This window comes from Balearica regulorum, chromosome 12, assembly GCF_011004875.1.
Source record: "Balearica regulorum gibbericeps isolate bBalReg1 chromosome 12, bBalReg1.pri, whole genome shotgun sequence".
NCBI classification, from domain to species: Eukaryota; Metazoa; Chordata; class Aves; order Gruiformes; family Gruidae; genus Balearica; species Balearica regulorum.
The window spans coordinates 16,943,535-16,969,630 of record NC_046195.1 but is presented as its reverse complement, the minus strand read 5'-3'; the positions used below and the strand labels follow the sequence as shown (position 1 = coordinate 16,969,630).

General features: G+C 46.1%; 1 protein-coding gene across 7 annotated transcripts in view; it reads right to left on the bottom strand.

Annotated features, from left to right (window-relative positions):
* The window catches only part of CHD2 (chromodomain helicase DNA binding protein 2), a 69,467-nt gene that overhangs the window by 15,737 nt on the left and 27,634 nt on the right, over positions 1-26,096 (bottom strand). For 3 of the 7 annotated variants that reach the window (XM_075764424.1, XM_010310933.2, XM_075764423.1), the window contains 23 exons: positions 25,492-25,711; positions 22,603-22,689; positions 16,127-16,188; positions 14,927-15,049; positions 14,447-14,596; positions 13,394-13,527; positions 12,524-12,749; positions 11,703-11,803; positions 10,989-11,033; positions 10,654-10,829; positions 9,848-9,972; positions 9,010-9,226; positions 8,291-8,380; positions 7,421-7,611; positions 6,258-6,446; positions 5,630-5,792; positions 5,089-5,241; positions 4,520-4,591; positions 3,174-3,323; positions 2,397-2,545; positions 1,796-1,892; positions 964-1,056; positions 319-492 (listed from right to left, as the gene is read on the bottom strand). In XM_075764424.1, coding sequence (XP_075620539.1) covers positions 319-492; positions 964-1,056; positions 1,796-1,892; positions 2,397-2,545; positions 3,174-3,323; positions 4,520-4,591; positions 5,089-5,241; positions 5,630-5,792; positions 6,258-6,446; positions 7,421-7,611; positions 8,291-8,380; positions 9,010-9,226; positions 9,848-9,972; positions 10,654-10,829; positions 10,989-11,033; positions 11,703-11,803; positions 12,524-12,749; positions 13,394-13,527; positions 14,447-14,596; positions 14,927-15,049; positions 16,127-16,188; positions 22,603-22,689; positions 25,492-25,711 — 3,187 coding nt within the window. Of the gene's footprint in view, positions 1-318; positions 493-963; positions 1,057-1,795; positions 1,893-2,396; positions 2,546-3,173; positions 3,324-4,519; positions 4,592-5,088; positions 5,242-5,629; positions 5,793-6,253; positions 6,447-7,420; positions 7,612-8,290; positions 8,381-9,009; positions 9,227-9,847; positions 9,973-10,653; positions 10,830-10,988; positions 11,034-11,702; positions 11,804-12,523; positions 12,750-13,393; positions 13,528-14,446; positions 14,597-14,926; positions 15,050-16,126; positions 16,189-21,399; positions 21,522-22,602; positions 22,690-25,491; positions 25,712-26,096 lie in introns of those variants that run through there. The other 4 variants (XM_075764426.1, XM_075764425.1, XM_075764427.1 and 1 more) reach the window with 4 other exon arrangements.

Below are 26,096 nucleotides of genomic sequence, written 5' to 3'. Positions count from 1 at the left end.
TTTAGGCAAGAGCAGCCCAGGGAATTAGAGGATCCAAGGACAAGAAACAGCCAGAAAATGGCATAAACCGCAGTAAAATCTGCATTATAGAGTTGGGTATTTTGCCCGGTGCTCACTGCAGGTTCTCTGTGCCTGCTAAGATGAGTTGTACCAAATCCAATATGGGCCCTCACACTGCATGACAAACCATGGGCCCAATGCATGATGCCAACATGTGCTTTACTTCTAACCAACTTCAGAGGAGAGAAAGCAGCACTCAGATGGCAAGAAGGCTTCCCTTGAGTGTTGCCTTCACCAGCTCTTCAAGATGGGCTGTACCTTTTTAGTCGAGCTCCGGATTCGAGGCAGCATGTAGATTTCCTCCAATTCTTTCTGCCTTTCTTCCTCTTCCACCTTTTTCCTCTGTTCTTCTGGAATGATATCGTCCCAGTCCTTCTGGGACCGCTCGTCCAGCTCTGTCTCCTCCTCCTCCATGGTTGCAAAGTTGGCCACCTTTTATAAGCAAAAGAACACTTTTAGAAATTCCCTTCCCTGGCAGGAATACCCCAGAGCTGTCTGCTAAGCCTCAACTCCTTCCCCTTAGGAATTTTGCCAACATTTCCATAACTACTTTATAATCAATCCCTATGTCACTAAATTCCTGGTTCCTTGCCACATCTTTGGGCTAACAGCTTTTGAGGAAGTACGTGCAGTGTAAGTACTACTGCTGAGCCTCTGTAAGTTACTGGGTTTGTTTCCAAATTCAGTAAATTCTGCATTTTATTCACAGCCTTCAAAACCGCTTACTTGAAATGAAATTAATACCTACACATCTCCCCAGCTACCAAACCCCTCAGCAAACTGCTTTGTACAGGTCATCTCTCACCAGGCCGGATTTGTCCTGTCTGTTACTGACCTTACTGCCATGGCAAAATGTGGGGACCCACATTCCCACACCCCAGTACAGAGACTGGGGGTCCGTACCTTGAACTGGGAGAGGAGCTCGTCGGTGGCACTGGTGGACACTTCATTCTCTCGTGTTTCAGCCAGACGCAAAATCTCATCAATGTCCATCTCCTACCAGTCAGAAACAAAGATTGATAAAGCGAGGGGTGCTGAGCGCAGCAGAGAAATAAAAGGAAAAAAAGGGAAAAAAGAGAACAGACTCGTGGGGTGCAATAGCTAAACATGCACTGTGCTGATATGAGCTAAATAAAGTGCAAGTATCTGCAGGGTGTCATCACCAAGGGCAGGGATGAACCATCTCAAGCGGTACAAAAGAGTATAACTAAGGGAGATAAAAGAAAAGGAACATCAAGGCTGAGCAGCTGGGAAAATTTCCAGACAGTGAGATGTATTAACTGTGGACTGTTTCCTTTGGGGGAAGCTCTGCTGCTCAGGCCATGAAAAGAGTTGGTCAAAGCACTCAATACTAAACTGTCAAGCAACGCTGTGCTGAGGCAGGAGAGCGCCATCCATTCAACTTCACTGTGCTGACTCCCACCTCTCTATGAGAACAACCAAAAAAGGATGCTGAAGGAGTGCTGGGAGGAGGCAGGAAGAGGACCTTTCAGCAGGATGTGCTATAACTAGCTAACAAATCCTTGGAGCCAAGAGATTCCATTCAACCCCCGACAACAAGGCTCTTCTCAACCCCAGAGCTCTCTTTCTTCAGCTTCTCCAGACTCACACGTGCCCTGTTCACCAACCCGCTCTCACGCACAAGGCAGGTATAAAGAGGAAGCAAAGACACGCGATCCTCCATGCAGACCTGCAGAGGACTACAAACAGCTATGTGATTTCAATTTCAAACTACCTGAGGCTCTGACTCTTCCCCTTCAAGCTCCTTGAAGAGATCTTCAGCTCCAAACTTCAGAATAGCTGTCAGCTCCTCTTTGTTGAAAGGATTGGAGCTGCAAGAACAAACAAGAAGGAAAATGTGTTTTGAGGTGTTAAGTCAGCACTGCTACAGCACAAAACCACACCAAAGATTTTCCTAATTAAAGCAAGAAATAAGTTTTTATTAAAAGCTTTTTTATTCATCTCCTTCCTGCTCTAGCACAGACAACTACTGTAAAGGGGACAACCTCTATCTACTCAGGGGAAACGGGGAGAGTCTGAGGTCACTGCCAACCTGCAGCTCTCCCACCACCAGGTTCCCTCAGACCAGGATGATCTCTGGGAGGAAGACAGAAGGGAAAACACGTAATGCATTAAAACTATTTTTTGATTTCTGATCATCTTTATTCTATGTGTCCAAATTAAGGGTTGCATAAGCCAAACCTGTGGAAGCTGCCATTATTTATCAGCCTTCTGCCCTGTACCGTATCAAATAAACATTGGGTAATACGATCAGGTGAAGCTGGTTATGCCACAAGCTGTACCAGACATCTCTGCCTCCTGACACGATCACTTACTTGGATCGCCCAGAGTTGTTGTCCAGAACAGTCCGTCCAGTGGTGTCCATACGCTGGATCACCAAATGATCCAGCACCATCTTCTTCTTGGCCCTCTCAATGATCTCCTCCTCTACCGTACCCTTGGTGACCAGGCGGTAAATATTCACCTGAAGGGCAACAAAAAACCAGAGCTATTTCCTGGACCCGAACACGCTCTGCTGACACGGTAACGCATCCCTTAGTTGTTTCACAGGAGACTGGTCTGCTGAGATTGTCTCTTCATGTACAGATGTGGGTTTTTTAGAAGAAAAACAAGCACATTCTTTCTATATCTCAGGGGAACCAGTTAAAATCAGGCTGGCTGACACAGATCTTGCAGTGTGCCTAAGCACAGAGTAAAAATCTTCTGAAATAATCACTCTGAATCCAAACTAGCATCAAACTTTTTACATATCTAATAAAACCCTAGTAAAGGTGGATGTTCTACTTTCTAAGTTTTTCAGGGCAAGAAAGAACAGAGTTCACGAGGCTGAGAACTGTGATGCCACTGGTTGGGTTCTTGGTTTTGAACCATGCCAGAACCCAAAGCCAAGAGAAAGACCTGGCAGCTGGCAAATTTGGGCTGATTTTTTGTTTCCTGACTTTTGAAATGAGCTTCCCTTAAGTTGGCAGTACTTCCTGGCATCAGGACTAGGGGCAAAAAGCCCATGTTTTCAGAAGCTCTAGTGAGGTGGGAGCCCATTTAGATGCACACACTGAAGCCACAGAGAAAATGACCCAGGTAACTCTTCCGACCTGCTTCTTTTGTCCAATTCGGTGAGCCCGAGCCTGAGCCTGAAGATCATTCTGGGGGTTCCAGTCCGAGTCAAAGATAACAACAGTATCAGCAGAGGCCAAATTAATTCCCAGCCCTCCAGCTCGTGTTGACAGCAAGAAACAGAAGTCCTGAGGGGGGGAAAAAAAAAACCCCAAACAAAAAGGCATGCATGAGTTAGCCAGCCTATGACTGTGGACATAAAATAGCAATGGTGACTTCAAAGCTATGCAAGGATGCAGAGGGAGGGCTCTGTTGTACTCATGCTTCTTAAGAAAGCAGAAAAAGTATTTCCTTCCCACACACCCTGGTCACGCAGGCTAAGCACCACTGGCCTTTAAGCCAAGGCGCAAGGTGAGGCAGGGCTGGCAGGTGTGCTGTTCCAGGAAGGGCCTGGCACGCAGCGTTATGGGACAGCAAAGCAACCAGATCAAGGCAAGGGCACCTTGGAGTTGCTTTTGAAGGTCAGACCATGCTGCCCACTAGACTCTGACAAAGGCAGCAGGCAAACACGTGCTCTTTGTTGCCTGAAGCCTGCTGGGGGCGAGATCAGCAACTAACAGACTGTTTGAGTCACTGCCCAAGGGCACAGCGTGCCAGGATAGAGCCAGGATGCCTGAGCCCCCGTGGATGCCCCCAGGAAAGGGGAAAGGGCAGCTTCTGTGGGCATTCCTGCTCCTTTCCCACCCACACTGCTCTCTCCTCCTCACTTGTCACCCTTCCCACAAACACAAAGCACCCAGCTCCTGTGTCAGCCAAGAATCCCCCTCCAGTCCAGGCTTCTGGAGTGAGGGAAGATATTTTTCACAGCTGGGCTGACTGTGGCACAAAACAAGTGCCTTGCACCAGTCGCTGTGAGTCAGCAAGCCTGGACAAGAGGCTTGAGATGCCCTCTCCTATTACGCTGGAGACTTTCACCTCTTACACCAGACTCCACTGCCTGCCGACACTTAAAATCCCCCTTTGCTTTTGCCATTTCATATCCAAACCCAGCTTCAGACTGCAGGAATCATTTAGCAACCGTCTCATTCCCCAGACCATGGGGGCAGAATTGCTAAATTCTGGCTCTTCGCAGCCTCTTCAGGACTTTGTGGAGATGTCACGTGCAGCCCTGTTCTTTGGATGTGGGAGATTTAAAATAAGCAATATTGGCCAGTTGCAAAACCTGCTATATCTGTGCCTTTAAAAGTATCCGGGGTCCCATAAAAAGAAATGAACTGAACTAATCCCCTCTTGGCAGTCACAACCTGTGGCTCGGCTGTGAACGCCCACTGCTCCAGCAGCCCACCCGGACCCTTCTGAGGCAGGACAGCCCCAGCTGCCGTACCTCAGAGCCGTCAGCGTTGAAGTGGTCCAGCGCCTGCTTTCGGATCTCCCCTTTGATCGAGCCGTCCAAGCGCTGGAAAAATCAACAATAATGATAAAAGAAAGAAGGTAAAGGAGCCCTGAGGATCTGCTGCACCCAAGTTCTGGGAGCCCTACAGCCCCCTTTCCCTGCCTGCAGTATTTAATCATCAAAAATAACCACCAATTAAAAATAACCGCGCTGCCTTAGCCCGCTGTGTCGCGAGGCCGGGGGGGTATGCTCAGGCACTGGTCACCCAGCGGGTGACACTGCAGCTCCCATTACAGGCTCCCAGCCAGGGTTTCTGCATTTGCTATCCTCTCCTCGGGGTTTATCACAGGACACAGCCCAAAGCAGGGGCCTGTCAGAGGAGGTGTTTTGCAGAGATGGGGCCACCCTGAAATGAAGGGACTTCCCAGTTCCCTCCAGTGTATTTCAGTAAGTGCAACCTGTAATCCCAGCCACCAATCTCTGGGAAACTCAGTGACTCCCTCTGCATTTTCTCGAATTTTCAGGTGAACCCCACTGTTCTCCATGCTGATGTTTCTCACCTGAAAAGGGTAGTGTTTGATAGTCAGGTACTCTGCCAAGATGTCCAGCATCCTCACCATCTGGGAGAAGATCAGCACTCTGTTGCCTCTGTCCCGCAGCCTGGTCAGCAGCTTGTCCAAGAGAATTAGCTTTCCACTGCTCCTGACCAGAGACTGAAGAAGTAACCGTTATTCCAGCTGATGCTTTCCAATCTTACCCTTACGCACATTACACAGAGATGTCAGAGATCTGGTTCTTTTGGGGTCATGCTTCTCCTGCACGTCTCTAATCAAATCATCTGGATTTACACAGCAGAAGCCACACACAAAATGAATCATCCAAGATAGATCTTACATTGCATGCAGCTCCTATTCTAGATGGCCACAAAATGTTGCCTACAGTGGAAGCAGAGGGCTGGAGATTCAAGTGGCTTAACTGTGAGGATTATTTCTAATGGAGAAGCCACAGAAGCTAAAGCTTCACCAGATCTTATCTTGGTGGGAGGACAGAAGAAAGAGGAAAGTTAAGGAAAAAAAGGTGGTAGCCAAAGACACTGCCCACCTGCAGGGTCTCAAGGCCATTCTCTCTCTCGTTTTCCTCAGGAGGTTTGATAAGGTAGCAATGGTTGCAGCACTTTTTCAACTCCATCACAATGTTCAGGAAACCAGATGTGCTCCCCCTCGTTCCCTTTGAAAGAGCTTTGTAGTTTCTTGTCAAAATCCACCTGCAGGTAGGAAAACAAAATGTCCAGACCGTTTCACAATGCAGACTGGGCATGCTGGAGCCTGGGAGAAATAAAACCTTCAGGTGCATCTTATTCAGGCATCAGTCTACTCCCCTCTCTCCATCTCTCTTCGCTTCTACAGGGTACTGCTGTTTCCTCACTAGAAACCCTGACCTTACTTTCCTTTTGCTATTTTCACAGTTTAACATTAAACAGCATCACAATTTTGTGGGGTGCTTTACTCCTCCCCACACCAAAAAATCATTGCCCTGTCCTGCAAAGCTGGCCAGCTGAACTGTATCACAGACCCTACCTCAGATTCCTACCATGAAGCCCCTGCTGCTACACGTCATGGCGGTCACATTGGATTCTGAAGGACAAAGTATACTGAAACACATTCCCCAGGCACAAAGAAAGATGTGCCTATTTCTACTGGCACTCCCAGTAACTTAATAAATGACTCACTTGTAATACTGTTTCTGCAGAGCAGACATTTCCACGCGGAGGATCTGCTCCACTTTGGCTGGCAAAGATTTCTCCACATCCTTCTTCACTCTGCGTAGGAGAAATGGCTCCAGGACTTTGTGAAGACTCTGGTAGCCATTCTCTCTACCTTTTCCATGATCCTCTTCAAAATCCTCCCAGAATTCAAATCTAGCAACAGAATCAAGGAGCAGAGAGGGGTCAGAATACCTCTTGTCATATTGCACCAAACATCACCTACCAGATATGCTCCCACTGCACAAGACGACAGGACATCATCAATTCAATAGAGATACAGTGGAGGATAAAGTTCTCTGGGCTTAGGTGCCTTCCTAACACCTTATCTTTGAGCTCCACACTGACTCCCAGGATCCAAAATCCCAACTTTTCCAGTATTCTGCTATGCTGTCTCCTGCTGGCGTTTACCTGGCAGCAGTTACTGAACTTTCCATAGTGCCATTCCCTAGGCAGGGCTTTGACAACTGGACTATGTTTCACGCTGCTCTGAAGGCTTTTTTGGATTGCTGCTTCCTCCAACAGCCCTTTGAAATGCAGAGATCTGCTCTTCTCCCCTACTTGGGAGACCTTGGATCTCTCCTTCACTCTTTCCGTGATCTTACAAAAAGAATTTGGAGGAGAGCTCCTCTGCAGTCAAACATAATTTTGGTGAGTTCTGGGGCTTGCTTGTCTTAGCCCATTTTGTTTTAAAGAAAACACAACGTTTGTTGTAAGGCAGACACGCGAACAATCAGCTAGAGAGCACTGTCCTTGAGCAATACTCCTAGAGACTGCCATAAAATGGTTGGCAAGGGTGGCTGAACCGCAATGTACTGGAAACCTCAGAAATGGTTGAGATGATTGCTTAAAACAAGTTTAGCTTTTTAGAGATGGCTCTAAGACAGCAGTCAGATTTGAACGACATGTATTAGGTTTCCCCATTCAATTTGCTGCCAGAAATACTCCTTGTGTTAGTCATTTAACATCTGATCTTCCCCACCAATGTTTGTTCCCCTTTCATTGCTCTAACGCCACTGAGTTTAACTCAGGGATATAATTCAAGGATTTCTGCCATTCTGCACTCCCTCAAGCCTAATGGACAAGAATAGATGCAGAGGTATTTTTTGAAGGACCAAAAGAAGACTTACTTCTCTGGCATGATGAAATGCAACAGGGACCAGAGCTCTTTGAGTGAATTTTGAAGAGGTGTGCCAGTAATCAGCAGCCTGTGGTTGGACTTGAAATCAATCAATGTTTTGTACAGCAGAGAGTCATCATTTTTCAACCGATGGGCTTCATCCACGCCTAGAAAGGCCCAGTTAATACTTCCCAAAACAGCCTAGAGGAAAAGAAGAAAAAAAAAAAAAACAGGCCCCAAGGAGATGCTGGGTCAGACAAGCCCCACCACCTTGCACATGCCTCTTTCTCCATGGTCATAAAGCACTGCAGTGTGTGCTTCCCAGGGTGTCCTCCCCCAGCCCCTTCTCCCTTTCCCCATGCCCCTGGGCCCTGCTGTAGCACTAGCCCCACTGGAGCAGCAGCAGGAGAGCAGATGAACAAGCCTATAAAGTTAAGGTAACCTGAGGTTTTTGGGGTTTTTTATTAGTATTAAGCTTTTTGTTTTCTGCTAGGACTCAGCGATGCACTGACAGGGCTGATGAGCATTTCATAAGCAGACAGATTTCTCCTAAGTGTAAAAATCCAGATATTGTTAACACCGTGGCCAGCAGTTCAGTGTAATGTTTTGTCCTCTTAACTAGCCTACATTAAACAAGGTAAAATCCAGCTACTGCCCTGGCTGGTGTCTTACAAGTAAGAATAATAACATAACTGTGCAGTACAAGAGTGAAGACACTGTAACGGGTGTCCCACATTCCCTCTGCAAGCAAAAGCAAATAGTAGCTATACGTTCTCCATCACCACAGAGGAAAGAGGTGAAACCCACTAGTTGGGGGCTGGCTTCCCCCCTTGCAAGCGAGAGAAAGTCTAAATAAAAACATCCTTGGACCATTACTCACCTTATCCTTGAGGAGGATCTCATATGTTGTGATAAGTGCATTGAATTTCAACCTTTTAGACTGAGAGTGGATCCACTCATATTCACGTATCTGTGAGAGGAGACAAATGTTAACTTCAACCAATGTTATCGAAAACAAAGTTAACAATTGTTATTTCAGGGTAGCTATAGCCAGAGAATCCAACCAAGTCCAAAAACCTGCTGTTCAAGGTGCCATCAGATGAGCTCAAGATGCCCAAGGAGCAGCTTATTTCAGTGCACACATGGTTCAACTGCCCTTGCACAGGCAACAAAATAAGGTCAAACAACTTGCTGTTGTGACAGCACTCTCAGCTGCCAAACGAAAGCATCACCTCCCTACTGGCACCACTAGACTCATGTTTGTGTGCTTCATCTTCTGAATAATTCAGAACATGAGGCAACCACTTTTACACTGCTATACTCCTTATTGCAGCATGCTTCAGCCCAGTGCAGGAGTGGTTTCCAGACCCTCTGAGAGAAGCCTGTTCTCACTCAGAGGGGAAATAAGGTAGAAAAGTCTGTGCAGCAGTGAGTTATACCCAAGTGCTCAGCTACGTGAGCTCTAGCTGCCTGCAGCACTGCCAGTACTGTCCGTCAACCTCTCCAGCAGAACGCGTGTCACACGTGTTACACAGAAGCTGCTGCTTTGCACCCAGCATTTCTACCCAACCCCGCGCCCTTTGCTTTCTGATTACACACCATGTTCCTGCTCATCAGGTCTCCGATGTAAACCACCACATTTATCTCGGGTGCCCACACTTCAAATTCCCTCTGCCATGAGGTGAGAGTGGACAAGGGCACCACGACCAGGAAAGGGCCGTACAGCTGGTGCTGATGGAAGAGGTACGACAGGAATGATATTGTCTGAATTGTCTTGCCCAGTCCCATTTCATCAGCCAAGATCACGCTGTTGTTCCTGAGAAAGAAGAGAATAAACAGAAATGCTGTCTGAGTGCGTGTTTCCTCCACTGCTCATTTACTGTGCATCAGCACAAATAGCAACCTACGACGAGGAAAGAAAGGGGGCAGTGTAAAAAAATGTATCTGAACACTTCCAAGCAGATCCCAGGGACATGCAGACAGTAACTTGCAAAAAGGAACAGACTATGATCCCTCCAAACTGGCAGGCAAGGACAAAGGCAAAGAGAGAGGGGAGTCAGTGGCCTAATTTTAGACAGACATTTCTCAAAGACTTCAACAAGTGTGTCGGCATGCCGAGCCAGAAACCTTTTTTTCAGTTAGGACAATGGAAAATTAGGGCTGATAGGCGTTAGGCTCTCACATCAGCCAAGGCCAGCATACGAACAGGCCCAGACAGGGAAAATACTTTTTGTTTTTGCACAAGGTTTCTTAAGTTCATGCTCTAGATAGTTCCTGCTTGCGGTGTCTGCAATGCAGCTGAGCGTGATAACATTTGAAATCCATCAAGCTGCAGAAACAGGATGCGTAAAGACCTCGCTTGAAAACAAGAGGGCCAGATCCTACTGGGACAAAACTCAGGAGATGAAAAAGAATGTCACATAGCATCTGTACATACTTGCACCATGAGTGAGCGAGCCAGTTGAGGCCCTCCAGCTGGTAATCTCGTAGCTCCAGGTTCTCACTGCCAATGTAAGAAGGCTGTTTCTTCAAGGCAACGAACCTCGGTCTCTGCTTCAATACCTGGAAAAGAAGATGCCGTAAGCCCACTGAAGAAAAAGACAAAGTAAGGTTGAAAATTCAGCAATGGACATATATCTGTTCATTCATTACAGTCCGTCCACCTTTTCCTAGCCAGTGCTTATGTCTGCAGTTGAGAAAACCACTCCGCAGTGTTACTTTTTGCCTGCTGTCCTCTGGTTCTGATGACCAGGGCTACAAGTCCCCCCTCAAGAGTGCAGTAAGCTGTACATAATGCACACTAGATGGAACAAGCTCCACTTTCTTTTTTGTCTTCTTGTTTTTTCTCCCATTATCTCTGTCCCTCTCCTTCACTATATCAGCCTCTTGCAGGTTTTCTCTTTTCCCAGGTGTGCTGTTTTTTCATCCAACTGATATTAAAACTTTGCATTTCTGCAGCAGCTCCTTCTGAGGAGGAAGCACTTTGCAAGGATTAATTAAGCCTCCCACTCCCCAGGGAGACATAACGTTCTCATTCTGCACAGAGTAAATGAAACCAAAAGGGGGTTCGCATCTCTGCCTAAAGTACAATACAAGAACAGCAAACAACCATTCAAACACTGGTGGGAGGATGGGAAAACGTTTCTCTGACATTTATCCTGACAAAACTTCACATTGCCACTGTTTGCGTCATCACCCAGCCCGGAGAAACTAAACAACAGGAGAAAAGAAAAGCAAGCAAACCTTGCAGTCCCGGGTAGGAATCGTTTTGGAGTTGTTACGATTGTTGAAGCTGTCGATGCAGTGCTGAAATTTCTTGCTTATCAGAGCCTCGTCTTCCCAGCTGCACTCGGCGTAGGGCAGCCCCATCCACTTACACAGGTATTCAGGGTCATTCGAGGATGTTTTGCGACTGTTTGCTGCAAAATATGCAAAAAAGCCCGTATGTCAGCAACTGTGGTTCTGTGGCTGAACCACAAGCATGGCTCACGGGGGCAGTCTGAACCAACCGTACGACCGCAAGACAGGTCTCAGCTAGTAGGAAAAGGTTAGAGGGACCAAAAAAAATGCTCCTTTACCTGGGAAATCTGAATGTCCTGTCGCAGACTTGCTGGTCTTCATAGCTGTGTTTGGAGACAGAAGGGAAGGAAGGGTTTGGAGAGCAGCAGCCAGCAGAGGGGGCAGGGAGGCTGTCACTGCCACACACCCCATGCGTTTTCATAGGAATTGTGTGGAAATAGGTTAAACAGCTCTCCCAGCCAATTCCCAAAGCAACTGGATGCTGGCACCTCTGACTGACATGACTCTGATATCACTGAAGTGCTCAGTAAGCCTTGTTTTTATTTTTAATAAGTAATCATGAAAATCTAACCCCTGAGCTACTGTGCAGCCTAACCACATCCTCCACCATCTCAGGGAAAGCGGTCCTCGCAAAAGCCAGGCCTGTACTGCTGCTTTGGGTGCAAACGCCTTGCATCCAAAGGGCTGAAGTCAAAGAACTTCTGCAGCAGGAACTTCAACATCCCTTGGAAACTAGTGTGTCATCCTATACTCAGGCAAGAAAAGTGACTGATTTGTATTGCTTGTAAAGACAAATCTGTAAACCTGGATTTCTACTGTTCAAATCCCTGAATTTCACACACTGAAATACACTTAACACCAGGTGGGTTTTTTTCTTCCAGAGATAATGGAGGGCAGGGAAGAAGAGAGCGCTGTACACTCATTCTGCTGTCACTAGAGATTAAAGTTCCCATGTCTGTCTTGACTCCTTTACAAGTGTTGGGTTCACTTACCAATTACTCTCTCCACTATTTGATACTGTTTGTTCAGCTCTGAAGCTAGCTCTTGTTGGCAGTTGAAATATTCTACATCTTCGGGTGATACCTTGCCCAGCCTAGATGTAAAAAAAATCCAAAACAAGAAAACAGTATAATGCTTCTGTCATAATGCTCACAGAGGCCATGTATAGAAATTCTACTTTCCTATATGGTTCTGTCATTCAGAGAAGTCACTGAGGCAGACTGCTGCTTATGTGACATGTTTCTTAAAGCTTCCTATAATTATAAATCATTACTGAGAAGCAAATGTCACAGATGTTCATACTGTCTCCCTGTTAAATGACGCCTTACTCTGCTGCAAGAATCTGTCTGAAAACCAGAATCTAACAGAGATGGAAGCTGCTACTCCAGCTTGATCAATTTGGAAACACACCATAGCTCCCCTTATAGTTCCTGGGGGGGTCAGACATAAACTGATGCAAAACCTTGCCCATAATTAACAAGGGTTAATAAGACTGCAAGCCTGGGCCAGGTGAATCTGTGCACCATTTATTTGTGGTCAGCTACCCCAATTCTTAAGCCTGGAAAGTGGCAATATTGAGGATTTCATGCCTCTTCCACTCCCTCTTTCAACACCACGGCCACAGACATCATTTCTATGAGGGGAGATTTTCATCAGTAGGCAAAGAGAGATGCAAGTGTTGTGCACCAAAAGCAGTTGCTTTCAATGAAACATGCTTTGCAAGAAGAATCAAATGTTTTCAGTCATGACTTTGCAAACCTTTCGCTAAAAAAGCTTCTCCCAAGGCCAAATCACTGGTTGAAGCAAAGCATACCATTGTTTGATCTCCTCCTCTTTTTTCTTGAAGTTTTCTAGCTTTTTCAGGCCCTTCACTTTCTGCTGCTGCAGGGACTCCTCACTCTCCCATGTGCTGTGGATGTATGACCAGCCTTTCCATTTGATCAGGTACTGAACTTCTCCCTCATCCTTTTCAGGATCAAAGTCAGCACTTGGGTTGCCATTGGCTTCAGTCGCGTACACTGTGGTGGAAGCACCAGTGGCTGCAAAAGAAATCAGGCTGCAGTCAGTACCTTTGTGATCAAGCACTGGACATGAACTGCATTACAACAGAAAGTTATTTTTCTAATACATCTTTTGTGACAGCAGAAGAATATCCTACAGATGCTGCAACCCAATAAGGCAGACACACAAAAGTTTTCCAGACAACAGAATCTTTTAAAGTCTTTCTATCATAAATACTTTTTCTTTAAGTATAATTCTAAGGTCTCTTGAAAATGTTCACGATCATTCAGTTTTACAAAAACACTTTTGAAAAGCTATGAGAAAAAAACACTGGCTTTATCTTCATTATGGCTTTGTCAATGGAGCTATGAAGATTGACTCTACTGGAAGATCTATTTTATATTTCAAAGAAGAAAAAAGGAAGAATTGGAGAACAATGACTGCATCTTTAAAATGCGTGCACGCTATATGAAAGCTGCCAAGCACATAAACTTGACATTTCAGGGTTTTCAATACTAGATTTTACAAAAGCTGCTAGAATACATAAATAAGAGGCATAGAGGAAAGGGTGAACAGCACTGAAACAACCCTTGGCCCCACTTTGAAGTTGCAAAGGCTCAAGAGAAACAGTGAGTGCACATGATTGACATCAGAAATAAAGGCTTTTTCCAGAACTACGCACCTCCTTTTTTTCCAAGCCTGATGTCCAAGACTTTCTCAATAGTTTCACTGTTGTCTTGTTGCTCATCAGCTCCTTCCCCAGTCATCTCTATTAGATCATCAGAATCCGTCTCAAAATCATCATCTTCTTTGTAGCTGAACAAGATCAAAACCAAAGTGTTAAAAAACCCTTGACTCTTCCCAGTCCAGAAACACACAGAACGGCGTGGACTGGAGCAAGCCTTCTCCAGCATTTATCCTGGGGTTCAATGCACGTTCAGTACATGCATTTCTTAACTTAGCCATGCAGTATTTTTCCCTGAGACACTCAGATAGCTACATTTTATCAGACTAATACTCTGTCTTGTCCATATAGTTTTTCTGACCATGGCTGACACCAGATGCTTCATAAGGAGGTAGAACAATCCCTGCAGCAGTAGCAAGACCATCGACAGAGAAAGTCTCCTCTATCTGGTGAAAGATTATTTTATATTTAACAATGGAGGTTGCAGAGCATCAAAAGGCTGCATGGGTGCCTACACTGCCCTAGAAACTACACTTCTCATCTTTCATGTGCATAGAGCCACCTGAAGAATATTTTTGGTGCTTAAAAGTCCCTTATTACTTCCAAAAGGTGAGAAGATACATAGGGGAATGGATAATGCTTTACCTCCACCATACCTCAACACTCTGTTCCAAGACATTACCTATCAGCTACTCTCAGACAATTGGTCCAACCTAGCAGAGCTGCTCCCTCTTACTTGTTTTAATATATTATTTGCAATTCTTAGTCTCATCTGAGAGCGCTTTAGAAACGTTATGCAAACCTTCTCACATTTCTGTAAGAGGGACTGGTAAATATTCCCTCCTTTACAGATGGCAAAACAAGGTAAAGAGAAGTCAGATGGTCACAGCATGAACCTGTCAAAAGAATCCGCATCTCAGCCAACAGGTACCTGCAGGGCAGGGGGGGGTGTGTCTCTCTGCAGGGTGACACAGGGCAGGGAATTTGGGGTGCCCCCTCTTTCCCAGCCTGACAGCTCTCATCATCAAGCAACCTCATGCTTCTTGATACCTGACGTTTTTGGCTGCTCTTCGTCGAGTTTGTCTCTTGGGGGTCTCATCATCTTCGTCGTCATCATCATCTTCAGATGAGTCCGGTTTCTTTCTCTTCTTCCCACGCTGGGCTTTGTGAGGCTTTTTAACACTGGTTTTGGCCACTGTTCTAAAATAAGAATTAACAGAAAGCTATAATACAGTGTGTTTTAGAGAAACATCCATTTTAATAAGTCTTTAAGAAAGCATGAATCTCAAGTACTAGACTCCTAGGGATTCAGACTGCTCCAACTACCATGGAAACCACTGCATCACTCACCAGAGCATGAAATGGGTTGATGAGAGAGTAACTAGGTCCTAGGTTTACCAGGTCGTAAACAAGGGTATTATTGCAGAAAAACCCCCATTCTTTAGTGACAAATAGAGATTACCGCTCCACTCAGCACAGGCAGAAAAGACATATGCAGAAAAAGAGACAGATGAACCAACCACTCCTTACCTCCTTTGGGCAGGTCTTCTTGCTTTAACTTTCTTCGGTTCAGGCTCACTCTCTCCACTGGTGCCTTGCTCCCCTCCATCTTCATCCTCTTCTTCACCAGAGACCTCTCTTTTCCATTTATTTCTACGGTCAGAAACGTAGGTCATGAAGGACAATCATATTTCCACACAAATGCTTTGCTAAGCAGACATCCGAGTCATCTAGGTTAATACTAGCAGGGCATAATTACAAGAAAAAGTTCAAAACTGCACTCTTGGGTTGTTCAGTGCAATTCATGGGGGGATTTTATGGCATGATTCTCTGCTTTTAGGAAGTGTGAAGCTGAGTTTTTCCGAGTGCGAAGCCAAATCACACCGTACCATTAGCAGAAGGAAGCAGGTTCTCTGTGGGCAACTCAGAGCAAAGCTGCAGCTCCAAAATGCCCTTTGAAGGAGCCTCTCCTCTCTCTAAGGGGATGTGGGGAGTCCACAGGAATTATTCCCCTCACCCAGGAGAGGTCCATACTACCACAGTCCTACCTGTACTTTAATCCCTTCCTTCCTGTTCTGCACCGGTGTGTACAACTGAACAAAAAATTAAAAGACATGAAAGAGGAGAAAGAGAGCTGGATCATGTGGCTGCCTTTAAGTTTTCTTCAGCAGGCAGCTTGTAGGTCCCTTCAGTTCACTTTAGTGTTTGGCAAAACTAGAAGGTACTTATTAGATGGAAAAAGGCAGTAAAATATGATTGTAAGTGAACTCAATTATGGTGATTAGACATCTAAAATATCCTTTATGGAATGTCTTTTGTTATGGCAGAGGGTTATGAAAGATAAAGGAGGATAATTTGGCATTTTATTCTCTATTAATCAAAAAAGGGGAGAGGAACAGGCATTAAACTGGTTTAGGTATCTCTGAAGCTGAATAAGTAACCTGATGGAGATGTGAAAGACTGACAATAGAAACTGAACCGGACTTTGTTCAGGTTCTGTCACAGGCAAAGTGGGAAAACAAACAAAAGAATAGTTGGGAAAGTGCATCCATCTGTAGATCCATATCCATACTTCAGTTTTAGGGATCCAAAGTATTATTACTGGAAATATTAAATAATTTATTTTACAAGCTCTCCATGTTGACAACGCTTATCAAACAATCCAAAACTACCGTTCTGAAAAATAAGACAAAGCACCACCACTCAAAACCCTTTGCCCTAGAAACTTACGTTTTTTTCATTCGCTTCTGGCCTCTTCTTTTTGGGCTCTCATTTTCAGATTCACTACTTGCCTTTAATTGAAAAGAAAGAAAATCAAGTTGTAGGCTTCACTCCGGACCGTCTCCTCAAGGATGCAACTGAAATGCATGCACACAATCTGAGCTCAGACACAGCCCGACCGCTCATTCACTGCAGCGTCAGAAGGATGCTTCGGTGCGACGGTGTCGCAGAAGAGCAACCAGCTCCCCGGCACCGTTCCCTCCGTGCCGCCTTGGCTGCAGGGTTAAGCCGCTATGCTCTCAGCACGGAGAAGGTAACTCTGCAAAAAGGCTGGAGAGTTCTACTACGACATCTGTTCTGGAGTCCCCGAGCTCAGGATGCACACGGCTGTGACCCACCTCCCCTTCAGCATCAACCTCCAATAACCGGCAGATGCCATCTCAGCGGTGGCAGTGGCCAGGCAGACCTGCAGTGCGTGCAACACCCCACGGATTACAAAACCGCGGGGTGAATTTAACCCACCAAAACTTGCGCTGTTGGAGGCAAAAAGTACCCCAGAGAGAGAGAGGGCAGCTCAGCTGCTGCTGCCGCTGCCTACGGTGCAAGGTGAGCATCGCTCCCGCCCGATGCTCGAGAGTCAGGCAGCAGCGTGACTCGGTGCTTTCTGGACAGCACTTTCAGTGCTAAGGCTCAGCTGTTTTACATAGCTTTTAATTGAAAGTGCGGTGGCTGAATATACTTTCATGAGCTCCCATACTTGCCATTTCAGCAGGAATCCTGCTATATTGGGGGGCGTTCAGACTTAGTTTCTGCAATTGCAGAAACTTTCGCAGCCACGCAAATGCTTTATGATCTCTGCCTTCATTAGAGAAACTTCCTGTAAGGAAGGAAATTCTTATAAAAAGACAATATTCTCATCACAAGAGTGTTCTTGCTTTCCTGAGTCGCTGAGGACCTGCCTGGGTCAGAGCTGTGCCCTGCTGCTTTCCTTCCTCCTAATCCTCCAGTCTCCACTACTGAAGTCTCTCTGGCTAAATATACCTAGAGATATTCTAACTACTTGATGTACTATTTTAAATGTGGGCGTTGTTAACTCCTATAGAACAAGATAGCTAAAAAAAAATAATTTAAAAAAAAAAATCTTTAGACAGGTTGTACACAACCCCATTTTCGTAAAAACCAGTCAACCATGAAAAGAGATTACCACACAAATAACATCCCTCAACCAACAGATGACTTTGCCTTATACACTTGCCCCAGAAAACACAAATCTGCAGGGAGAAAACTGAACAAACCAATGTGAGATTTCTAAAGGAGTAGTAACGTGATAGAAGTAGCCTCCAAGACTGCTTGCCCTATACATTTACTGGAAATCTTCCAAAATCTTTCGTTTCATACCACTATTTGCTGCAATATTCAGCTTTAGCTGTAGGTAATGTCTGTCCACCACCACGGGTACCTCAGTTTGCACCTCCTGGTACAGCCACCACTCTCCTAGCAACAGCTAGTAAATCTTACAACCCAGAGCTAGTCGCACCAGAATTTTTTGAAATGGTGTGAGCTGCAACACAAAAAAGTCGGGGTTCTGGAGAGCCATGGCCCACCCCCCCGGTTGCTTTCTGTACCCTTTATTTCCATTTTCCAGCTTCCCTTCCACCAACAGAAATTTCCTTCTCCCTTGTGTCTGTTTCCATTAAAATATACCGAACTACTGGATGCCACATTAGACCAAGAGCTTTGCTGGATTTTGCTGTGGTTTGGTGTCAGATTTACATGTGACACAATAACACCTTTTCACCGTATCTTACCACGAACGTGTGTTCATCCACTTGTTTCACGGCCCTGCATGGAATCCCTGTCTCACAGACCAAGCATCCAGGAAGCAAGTGACTGGCAAACATCACTGAGAGCCCTACCTACCCTTGCAACATATGCCAAGCAGTCCACAGATTTCAGTTTCGACATAGGGAAGTTTAAAAGTCCTCAATTTTCTTTTTCTCTTTTAATTTCTTATCCACTTTCTGAAGCGTGCTGCTTTGCAATTTCAGTTTTGGCATATGTTTTGAGAGCTGTCCCTCAGTGCACATTTGCTTTTTGTTGTCTTTCAGCAAACCACAAGTAAAGAGAGGTGGATTTTTCTTCTGCTCTGCATCAGAGAAGATCAGATTTGGAGAAAACCAAATACAACCTTCGGCTCTTTGAAAGTAATTCCGCTTCTTTGCCAAAATCCCATTTTTCAAGTTTCTAGCGTCTACTTTCCTAATGCAGCTACTCTTCCCCTGCTCTGTCGCTGTCTCTACAAAGTCACTGCTCATCTCTTAATGACTCGTCATTTCCTCACCTCCTTCTGCCTTGAAAAATTTAACTTGTGACTGCAATTCAGCCGCCTTCGGTTACATTTTTCAAAGATACCATTGTCTTTTTTGGATGCGTGTCAAGCCCAGCTCTATCTCCTCTGACACAGCCAGTCCCCAGCCTGAGTCATCTGCCTGCCTTGTGCTCCCACATCCTCCCTGCCCGAGTGCGGGGAAGTGCCATGCCGGCAGCCCTGCACAGCCACCGGTGACTCAGGCTCTCCTCCCGGCTCCCTTGCCTACCACCAACCCATCTCCTCACCAGCTCCTCCTGGCATCCTGGTCCCAAGCCGCCAGGCTCCAGGCCCTGGCTGAAAGCTGCTTTCTACCATTTTATACAGAAATAATAATAAATTTTAAAAAAAACAACCCCAAAACATGAACATGTTTTAGCAACTTCTTAATTCCGCTTAAGTCCACATTTCAGGACCCAGCTGCAAAACTCTACACTGAATTGCTCAAATCAACCCAAGGGAGAGGTTTATACCTCTAACCCTGGACTCTGCAGCACAAACAGAGCTTGTGCTTGGAATGCCCCATTATCAACACCAACCCACAGGCTCCGGTTGGTGGTAAATTCCTCAGTTAAGGATGATAATCGGAGAGCTGGGAGCACGCCAGGTCCCGAGCGTGCACCTGAGGTCCCGTCTGCACTCCAGCCTGCCGCCCACTCGTGTCAGGAAGCAGACCAGTTGGGAAATCATGTGCAGCTTCCATTTCAATAACATCACCTCCTTGAATGACACAACCTAAGCTGACAAAATCCGTCTCCAGTCCCCACCCGGGCTTTTGTCAGCCCAGCAAGAGACGCCGAGCGCACAGTCCTCGCGCTCAGAGGAGGAACCAGCACTGGCAAAACTCTGCTGGGCTCAGGCTACCCCTCTGGGGTGCTGCTGCTGCAGCCAAGGGGAAAGGTGACTGACTTGCCTTCCCTAGCTCCCCTTTCCCCTGCCAAACACCATAAACTTGCCCAACTTATCCCTGCACCACTACTTCCAACTGGACTGGGAACTGGCTTCTTAACAATTTCCTTTCCTCACCTACAGCTGAAGGCATCAGCCTTCCCTCTCTGTGCCTCGCTGACTCCTCACATCTAATTTAATCTTTCTCCCAGCACTTAAAAATACATACACTTTTACTAGATTAATTATGCTGTATTTTGCTGTGGAGCAGCACTGTACAAAACCTAACGATGCTGCGTACCTAACACCAAACAGGGCAACGCAGCTGCAGCTTTAAAGTTCCGGTCCTACAGATTGTCCACAAGTGTCCTCGCTGCTAGCCCAGGGCAGGAGAAACAGACACTCGAGGCCATTGGCATGGTCTGGGTGAGCCTCTAGAGCTCATGCTGTCTGCCAGAAGAGATTAAGACTTGCTTAAACAGAGGCAAGAAATATACCAGACTAAAGTCAAAGCGAGGATTTGCTCATTTCAGGCTTAACAGAGACCAAGCTCTAGTGCTCCAGAAAAGCTGGAGAATCTCAGCTCACCAGGTTAGTTTTCTTATGTCTGCTAAGTTCTCTCTCCCAGTGATAGGGGTAGTGTTTAAATTTTCAGCAAAGATGTGAGGCAAAGCATTAATCAAAATGCAAATGAGCAGAATTTTTTTTTTCAATAATAAAACCAACGGTATTTTGGGAACACTACTGGTGCATGACTTGTGGCCTCTTTCTCACAGAAAAAATGCCCCATGCCATTTATTACTAACTCTGAACTCAAACCATCCTTTTTATAGCAAAAAGATTGTGTCTGTTTTGGGCGCATTTATTTCTTGACTGCCCCAGAATGCTCTGAACAGCACCTGGCTCTGCGTGTCTCACTTCCCCTGGCTGAAACCTGAAGCTGATTTATTAACTGCAAAGAAAATGCATGGGCAAGAAGTACTGTTTTTACTAAAAATCTCACATGGGCTTTTATTCCTGGAGACAGCTCTAGTCCCCTGAGCAGCTCTGTACTCCTATGCAAAACTGCATTTTCACTTCCTGATCCTTCAGCCCACGCCTTGGTGTCGATCGTAAGTCATCACCCTCTCTGACTGCAGCTCAAGAGACCTACACAACGTGCCCAGTGGCCTCTGGGCAGTTCCCAGAAGGCAACCATTTCTAACACAGAAATAACCCTGCCCAAACTGCTAGTCTCAAAGGACAGACTAGCGATTGAACAGTACCCCAAAAACTGAACAACCTCCACCTACGCGCAACCTGCCCCGACCAGGGAGCACGAGGGGAGGTGTGACGGCTGATTCTCGTTCTGCGCTCTGAGCCTGCCACGCTGCCTGGGTGATGCCGTTTGCTAATACCGCAGAGAAGCGTTAGGATAGAAGGCAATTAAAAGCTCCTAGACACTGTGCTGGAAGTCCCAAGCAGCAAGCGACAAGAGCAGGTCACTGGTGACAGGATTAACCCTGTAAAGGTAAAAAGCAATCTTAAGAGGTGTCAAGCGCCTTGGGTTTCTGCCAGCTCCAGCAGCAGCAAGGAGTGCTCAGCACCATGCAGGCTTGAGCTACACTATTTCCTCCCTCTCGGCGTTTCAGTCTTCCAAAAGCAAGATTTTCCATCTCCTCCTGCTCTTTGCGAAGCCCCAGCACTGTGCTCCTGACATGTCACACCCTCCACGGACTCTGCTGCAGATGGGAGTTGCCCTAAGGGAATCAGCCAGTGTTGGTTGGGGAGGGGAAGGGGGTGGTCCAATTTTGTTAATTTTGGCTTTCCGTTTCACAAAGGTGGCAATGGGGTCATTCGGAGGACTTTTTTTTTTTTGTTTTTTACAATATTTTGTGGTATAGCAAAGTTTTACATCTCGGATTTTTAATTTTTTTTTTTTTTAAACTTTATCGTACCTTAAGTAGTAGGAAATAAAGATATCGAAAAAGAAAACAACATTTGCAAAACCACGTAATATTGTAAAACAAAAAAAGACGGGACTTACCTGAGCCCCTAACAGGGCACTCGGGTCTGCAGCGGAGGTCTGTGGTGGGTGTGACATCGCCAGCACAGTGCATGCCGCGGCATCGCACAGAGAGGTGGCCAGCGAGCCTGGCCTTTGCCGAACTTGAAAAGGAAAACAAAAGCTAAGTCAATGACGTGCCCCAAGCCCCTTCCTAACCTGCTGCTATACGGGACATCCAGCACCGGAGTCTGGGAGGCACCGGGGGTGCCGCTCAACGATAACGCACCAGAGCAAGGAGCCAGAGACCTGTGTTTGCTGCGCGACTCGGACCTCTTGGGCATCCAAATGCATGTTTCAGCGGTGAAGCACAAATAGCCTGATGGTCAGAGAGCACCACTGGGCTCCTGCTCTGCTGAATATCCGGCTACTTATCCTTAGGGTCCCAACTGCATGTTTTTGCACCTAGCTCTAAGCCCCAAGCTTTACTTTCGTTCTAAGCCTCTCCCTGGTTTTCTTTTTTCTCCTCTATAACTACTCGACCCTCCTGAAGACCTGTAAATGAAAATCTCTGTGCAGAAAGCCTGTTAGATGTAAATGAAGGCAGCAGCTAATTGCTACATCTTCAGAAAAAAAAAAAACAATGTTCTGAAAAAAAAAAGGAACAATTGGACGGTCTGTTTTGCCGGGCTCTGACCACTGTCACCCCCAACTGAAGCGTAAGACTCCCCAATATTCAACCAAAGAAAAATGATAGTTCATAAAGCTGAACACACACAAATGCATTTATCAGTGCGGTCCGTTCCCGGATGGGCAACAATGACTGTTTTGTTGTTGTGAGGTGTTTCTGGGAAGTTTCCTTTATTCCTGGTTGAATGTGTGTTGTGCTTTGAGTTGGTTTTGTGTTTGGTTTGTTTGTTTGTTTGGGGTTTTTTACGCAGACTCATTCTCTCCAGGACGTTTCTACAGCAGAGCATGACTTGCGTTATGCCCCAATCCAGCAATCAGATCAGTGCATGCAGATCTCAGCCCACGCAGCGTCCCGCTGACCCCGGCTCTCAGGCCAAGCGGATCCAGCTACAGGACTGGGACTTTAACTGTGAGCTCCAACATCCACACACCAGGCTAGGGCTCAGTGTTTACAAGGCAAGACAGATGAGACCTGCCTTTGCTTTTTGGGTTTGGTTGGTTTTATATGTTCAGTAATCCCTCATCCTTTTCTTTTCTTTTTTAATATTTTCTTACCTCATCTTTTATATTAAATCGCGACGGTTCTTGTCTGCTTCGGTTTGACCTCCTAACCCCATAAACATCAGGATATTCTTCCCACATCTGCAAAATAAACAGACCATCAGAAGGCCTGCTTCACTCCAATTATTTCTGACATTTTAGAGAAGTTTGATGGCAAATGTTTGGGTTTTTTTTTAAATCAACATAAAACCATTAGGGAATTAGCAACTAGCAGATGGACACTTTAAAAACTGGCTGAAAAGGATTATGATTATTTTTGAGGTATTTGGTAACACTCTAAAGCAGCATGTTTTATCTCAACATTTTCTTTATAGCGGTCCATCCTTCCACCAGGGTACAAATTACTCTCCAGCTCATTCAGGCTGAAGGACAAAGTGTTGAGACAGCCAGCCCTCTGCAAGCAACGGTAGGAGACAACACCTTGCACGTGGAATGGATGGATGTACTAACACAAAGGGACAATTCGCTGTCGCTAACAGCTTCCACCACAATTCCTTTCTGTAGGGAAAACCCTACCAGCTGCCCAACGAGCCCGGTGACGAGACATCACCAGCAGCAACTGTAAAAATGAATTCTGTGGCCCAGCCTGGATGGCAAATGGACAGGAGCACCCTGTTTTCTGGTGAGGCAAGGCAGCAGGACTACTGGTTCTTCTCCTGAATGCACTGATGCGAATGTGGTTTGGCAGCACAGGACATGTGGATGTGCAGAGCTGGCTACTGGGAATGGTTGTGCTCTATTTTCTGTAACCAGACCCTAAATAGTGTAATACACCACATACAACAGCATGCATCTGTTCTTGCTGGATGGACAGGAGAAGGGGGAGACAAGAACTGATGCTCTGAGGGGTATGAATGCAGAGCTGTGTTGGTGACACAGGACACCAGAAGCTTTACAGGGCAGATACAAACCACCAACACACCTCTCAAACACCTATACCAACAATCCCTCTTCTCCCTCAGCAGAGCTTATCCTCTTACAGTTTTCTAAACCTATTCATTCTCCTTCTGCTTCTCTCTCCCTCTGGTCCTCAAATGTCTCTGCGAGCCACTGGCAGGAAAATGAAATCAAAATACACTGCCAGATACAACAGCGACTTGGGACTGACAGCGTGATGAATACAAGGCTGCAGCCCAGCAATTTTTCTGCTACTGTTAAAGCAGTGATGGGATAACACTGCAACAGACAGATTGCGAAGGTGTATCTGTTGGGCACGTGTGTAGAGAGAGATAAATTCACATGAAAGAAAAACTTGAAATACTCCCCGAACCGTTTGAAGAACTTGTCTTCATCTTTTAAATGGGACAGTTTTTGGATGAGGGATCGACTCCCAAGACAAATCTGAATAGCACCTAATGCAAATTAACCTCGCCTTCATGGGTGTATCTAGACAGGAACACAAAATAAACAATAATATAATAATTAATTGCATTGGTTATTCAAGGGGAACAGGTATCAACATGCCTAGGCTAGGCCCGGCTAAGGAAAACACCCATTAACAGAGAAATTAAAGAAGGGAGAGGCTTTCTTATTAGAGGGTGCCCTGACCTTTTCATGTTTCATCCATGCTAATTATCACCCTGTATATGGATGCGCTCCCTCATAGGATAATTTTAATGTTTATTGTTAGGGACATGCTCTTAGAAGCCCACAGAGGAAGAGAAAACTTCCTTCAAGTCCCCACTTATGAACAATAAAACAAGAATTTTAAAAATGTGTTACCACAACTGCCTTATAAACGCATCCTTCCACACCAGTCTGAACATGGGAGATTTAGCCACGACCTGAGCTGACAGCCCAGAGATTCGTGAGAGGGAGAAGCCAGTAACAAAATCCTTCACTTCTCCCTTGCAGGTAGGTGGGGAGCGCTGAAAGCACCTTTCTCCTCAGTCTATACATACATAGATGGCAACTCTCTCTGTAAAACTCAATCCCGCAAACAAGCTGTGCAAAGTGCAAACCACAGCTAAGGAAAACAAGATAAGTTTATGCACCACAAACAAACCCAAACTGACTGAACCTGATTTTCCTCCCTCCAAGTAAACTCAGTTCACTGAGTTCCTGTCTCCAAATGGGTATTTGGGCTCCTCTTTCTCACCCACACTACACTGTGTTACTCAGGTGTCTCCGTCCCTCAGCGGGTGACCAAGGCACAGCTTCTGCACTGGGCAGGTGCAAGGCCAACCAGCGCAACGCCAGCCACATGCATCGGACACCCGCAATCCCTTTTCCTCCCGTGCAGCCACAGGCGGAGGGCAAACCTGGCTGTGTGAGGGGGTATTGCCAGAGAGTAGCTGGGAAGCTGCAGAAAAAGAAAAAAAATCCAAAAAACTACAACAAAGAACCACTGTTCTGGATATAGTAAATAATAAAAAATAAATAGCTTTTTTCTTCCTCTTTTTTTTCTTTACTTTTTTCAAAGAGGAAGATAGTGATGGAAACAAACCAAAGTGGCCCAAATCCTAGACAAGCATTCTCCTGATTACCTATCACATGAGGAAGCTTTACTACTACTGAGGGAGAAGAGTGGAAAGACAGGAGAGTGGAAAGACAGAGGGAAAGGATGAAATTACAGGGTCACGTATTGATGACAGGCGCCTGCTCCTCCTTCGCACCAGTCAGCCCCATCGCTACCTATGTGGTGCCCAAAGGGTTGTCCCCATCAAACACACAAGCTCCTGCTCACAGGGACGACACCAGCAGGGCACAAGCACGCAGAACAAACAGCCAACGAGTGACTTGGGGCCACCAGAGGTCTGAGGCTGTTTGGTCAATGTGCAAAGTGGCAGGGAAGTTGAAGACAGCTTCGTTAAGGTCCTGCTGCCTGCCCTTTCATGGTGGGTACAGGGGTAACACGGCTATGCAGAGCAGTGGGGGCAATACCTTTTTAACATCTGCTATCCTTTCCTTCTTAGAGGCTGGTTTTTCTTTGGTTTCAGGAGGGGTCTGCTGGGATTTTGAACCCGTTGATTCACTTTCGGATTCAGACTGACTTTCAGAGGACTCCGAGCTGCTGTTTGACTCGCTGCCCTGCTCGCTGCCCTGCTCGCTTTCAGACTGGCTTGCAGAGTCAGAGCCAGAGGCTTCTTCGGATGCCGAGTGACTGATGGTAGAGAAAGAAGAGATTACATTTTAACTATACTGTCACAGCTTTGAAATACGCAGCGAGCAAGTCTGAGCCATGTCCAAGCTACGATAGGCTTGGAATAGCCTAAATGCAAGTGTGAACGGCGTCGTCCCAAACATGCATGCTAACACAGATGCAATTCCTTCCCAGGACAGGCACTGAACACCTGGGCCAGACTGCAGGCTCCAAATCACAGTACGCTCTCTCCTGCTCATCAGCCAAACCAGAAAGAGTGATGGTAACATGAAGGTAAGCGTTAGCTGTACCACCAGCACAGGTCCTCCAAGGAGGATCCTGCTCGCTCACAGCAAGCAAGAATAAGGTATATCGAGAGCTGGAGTGTCCGGAGACCATCCTGCTG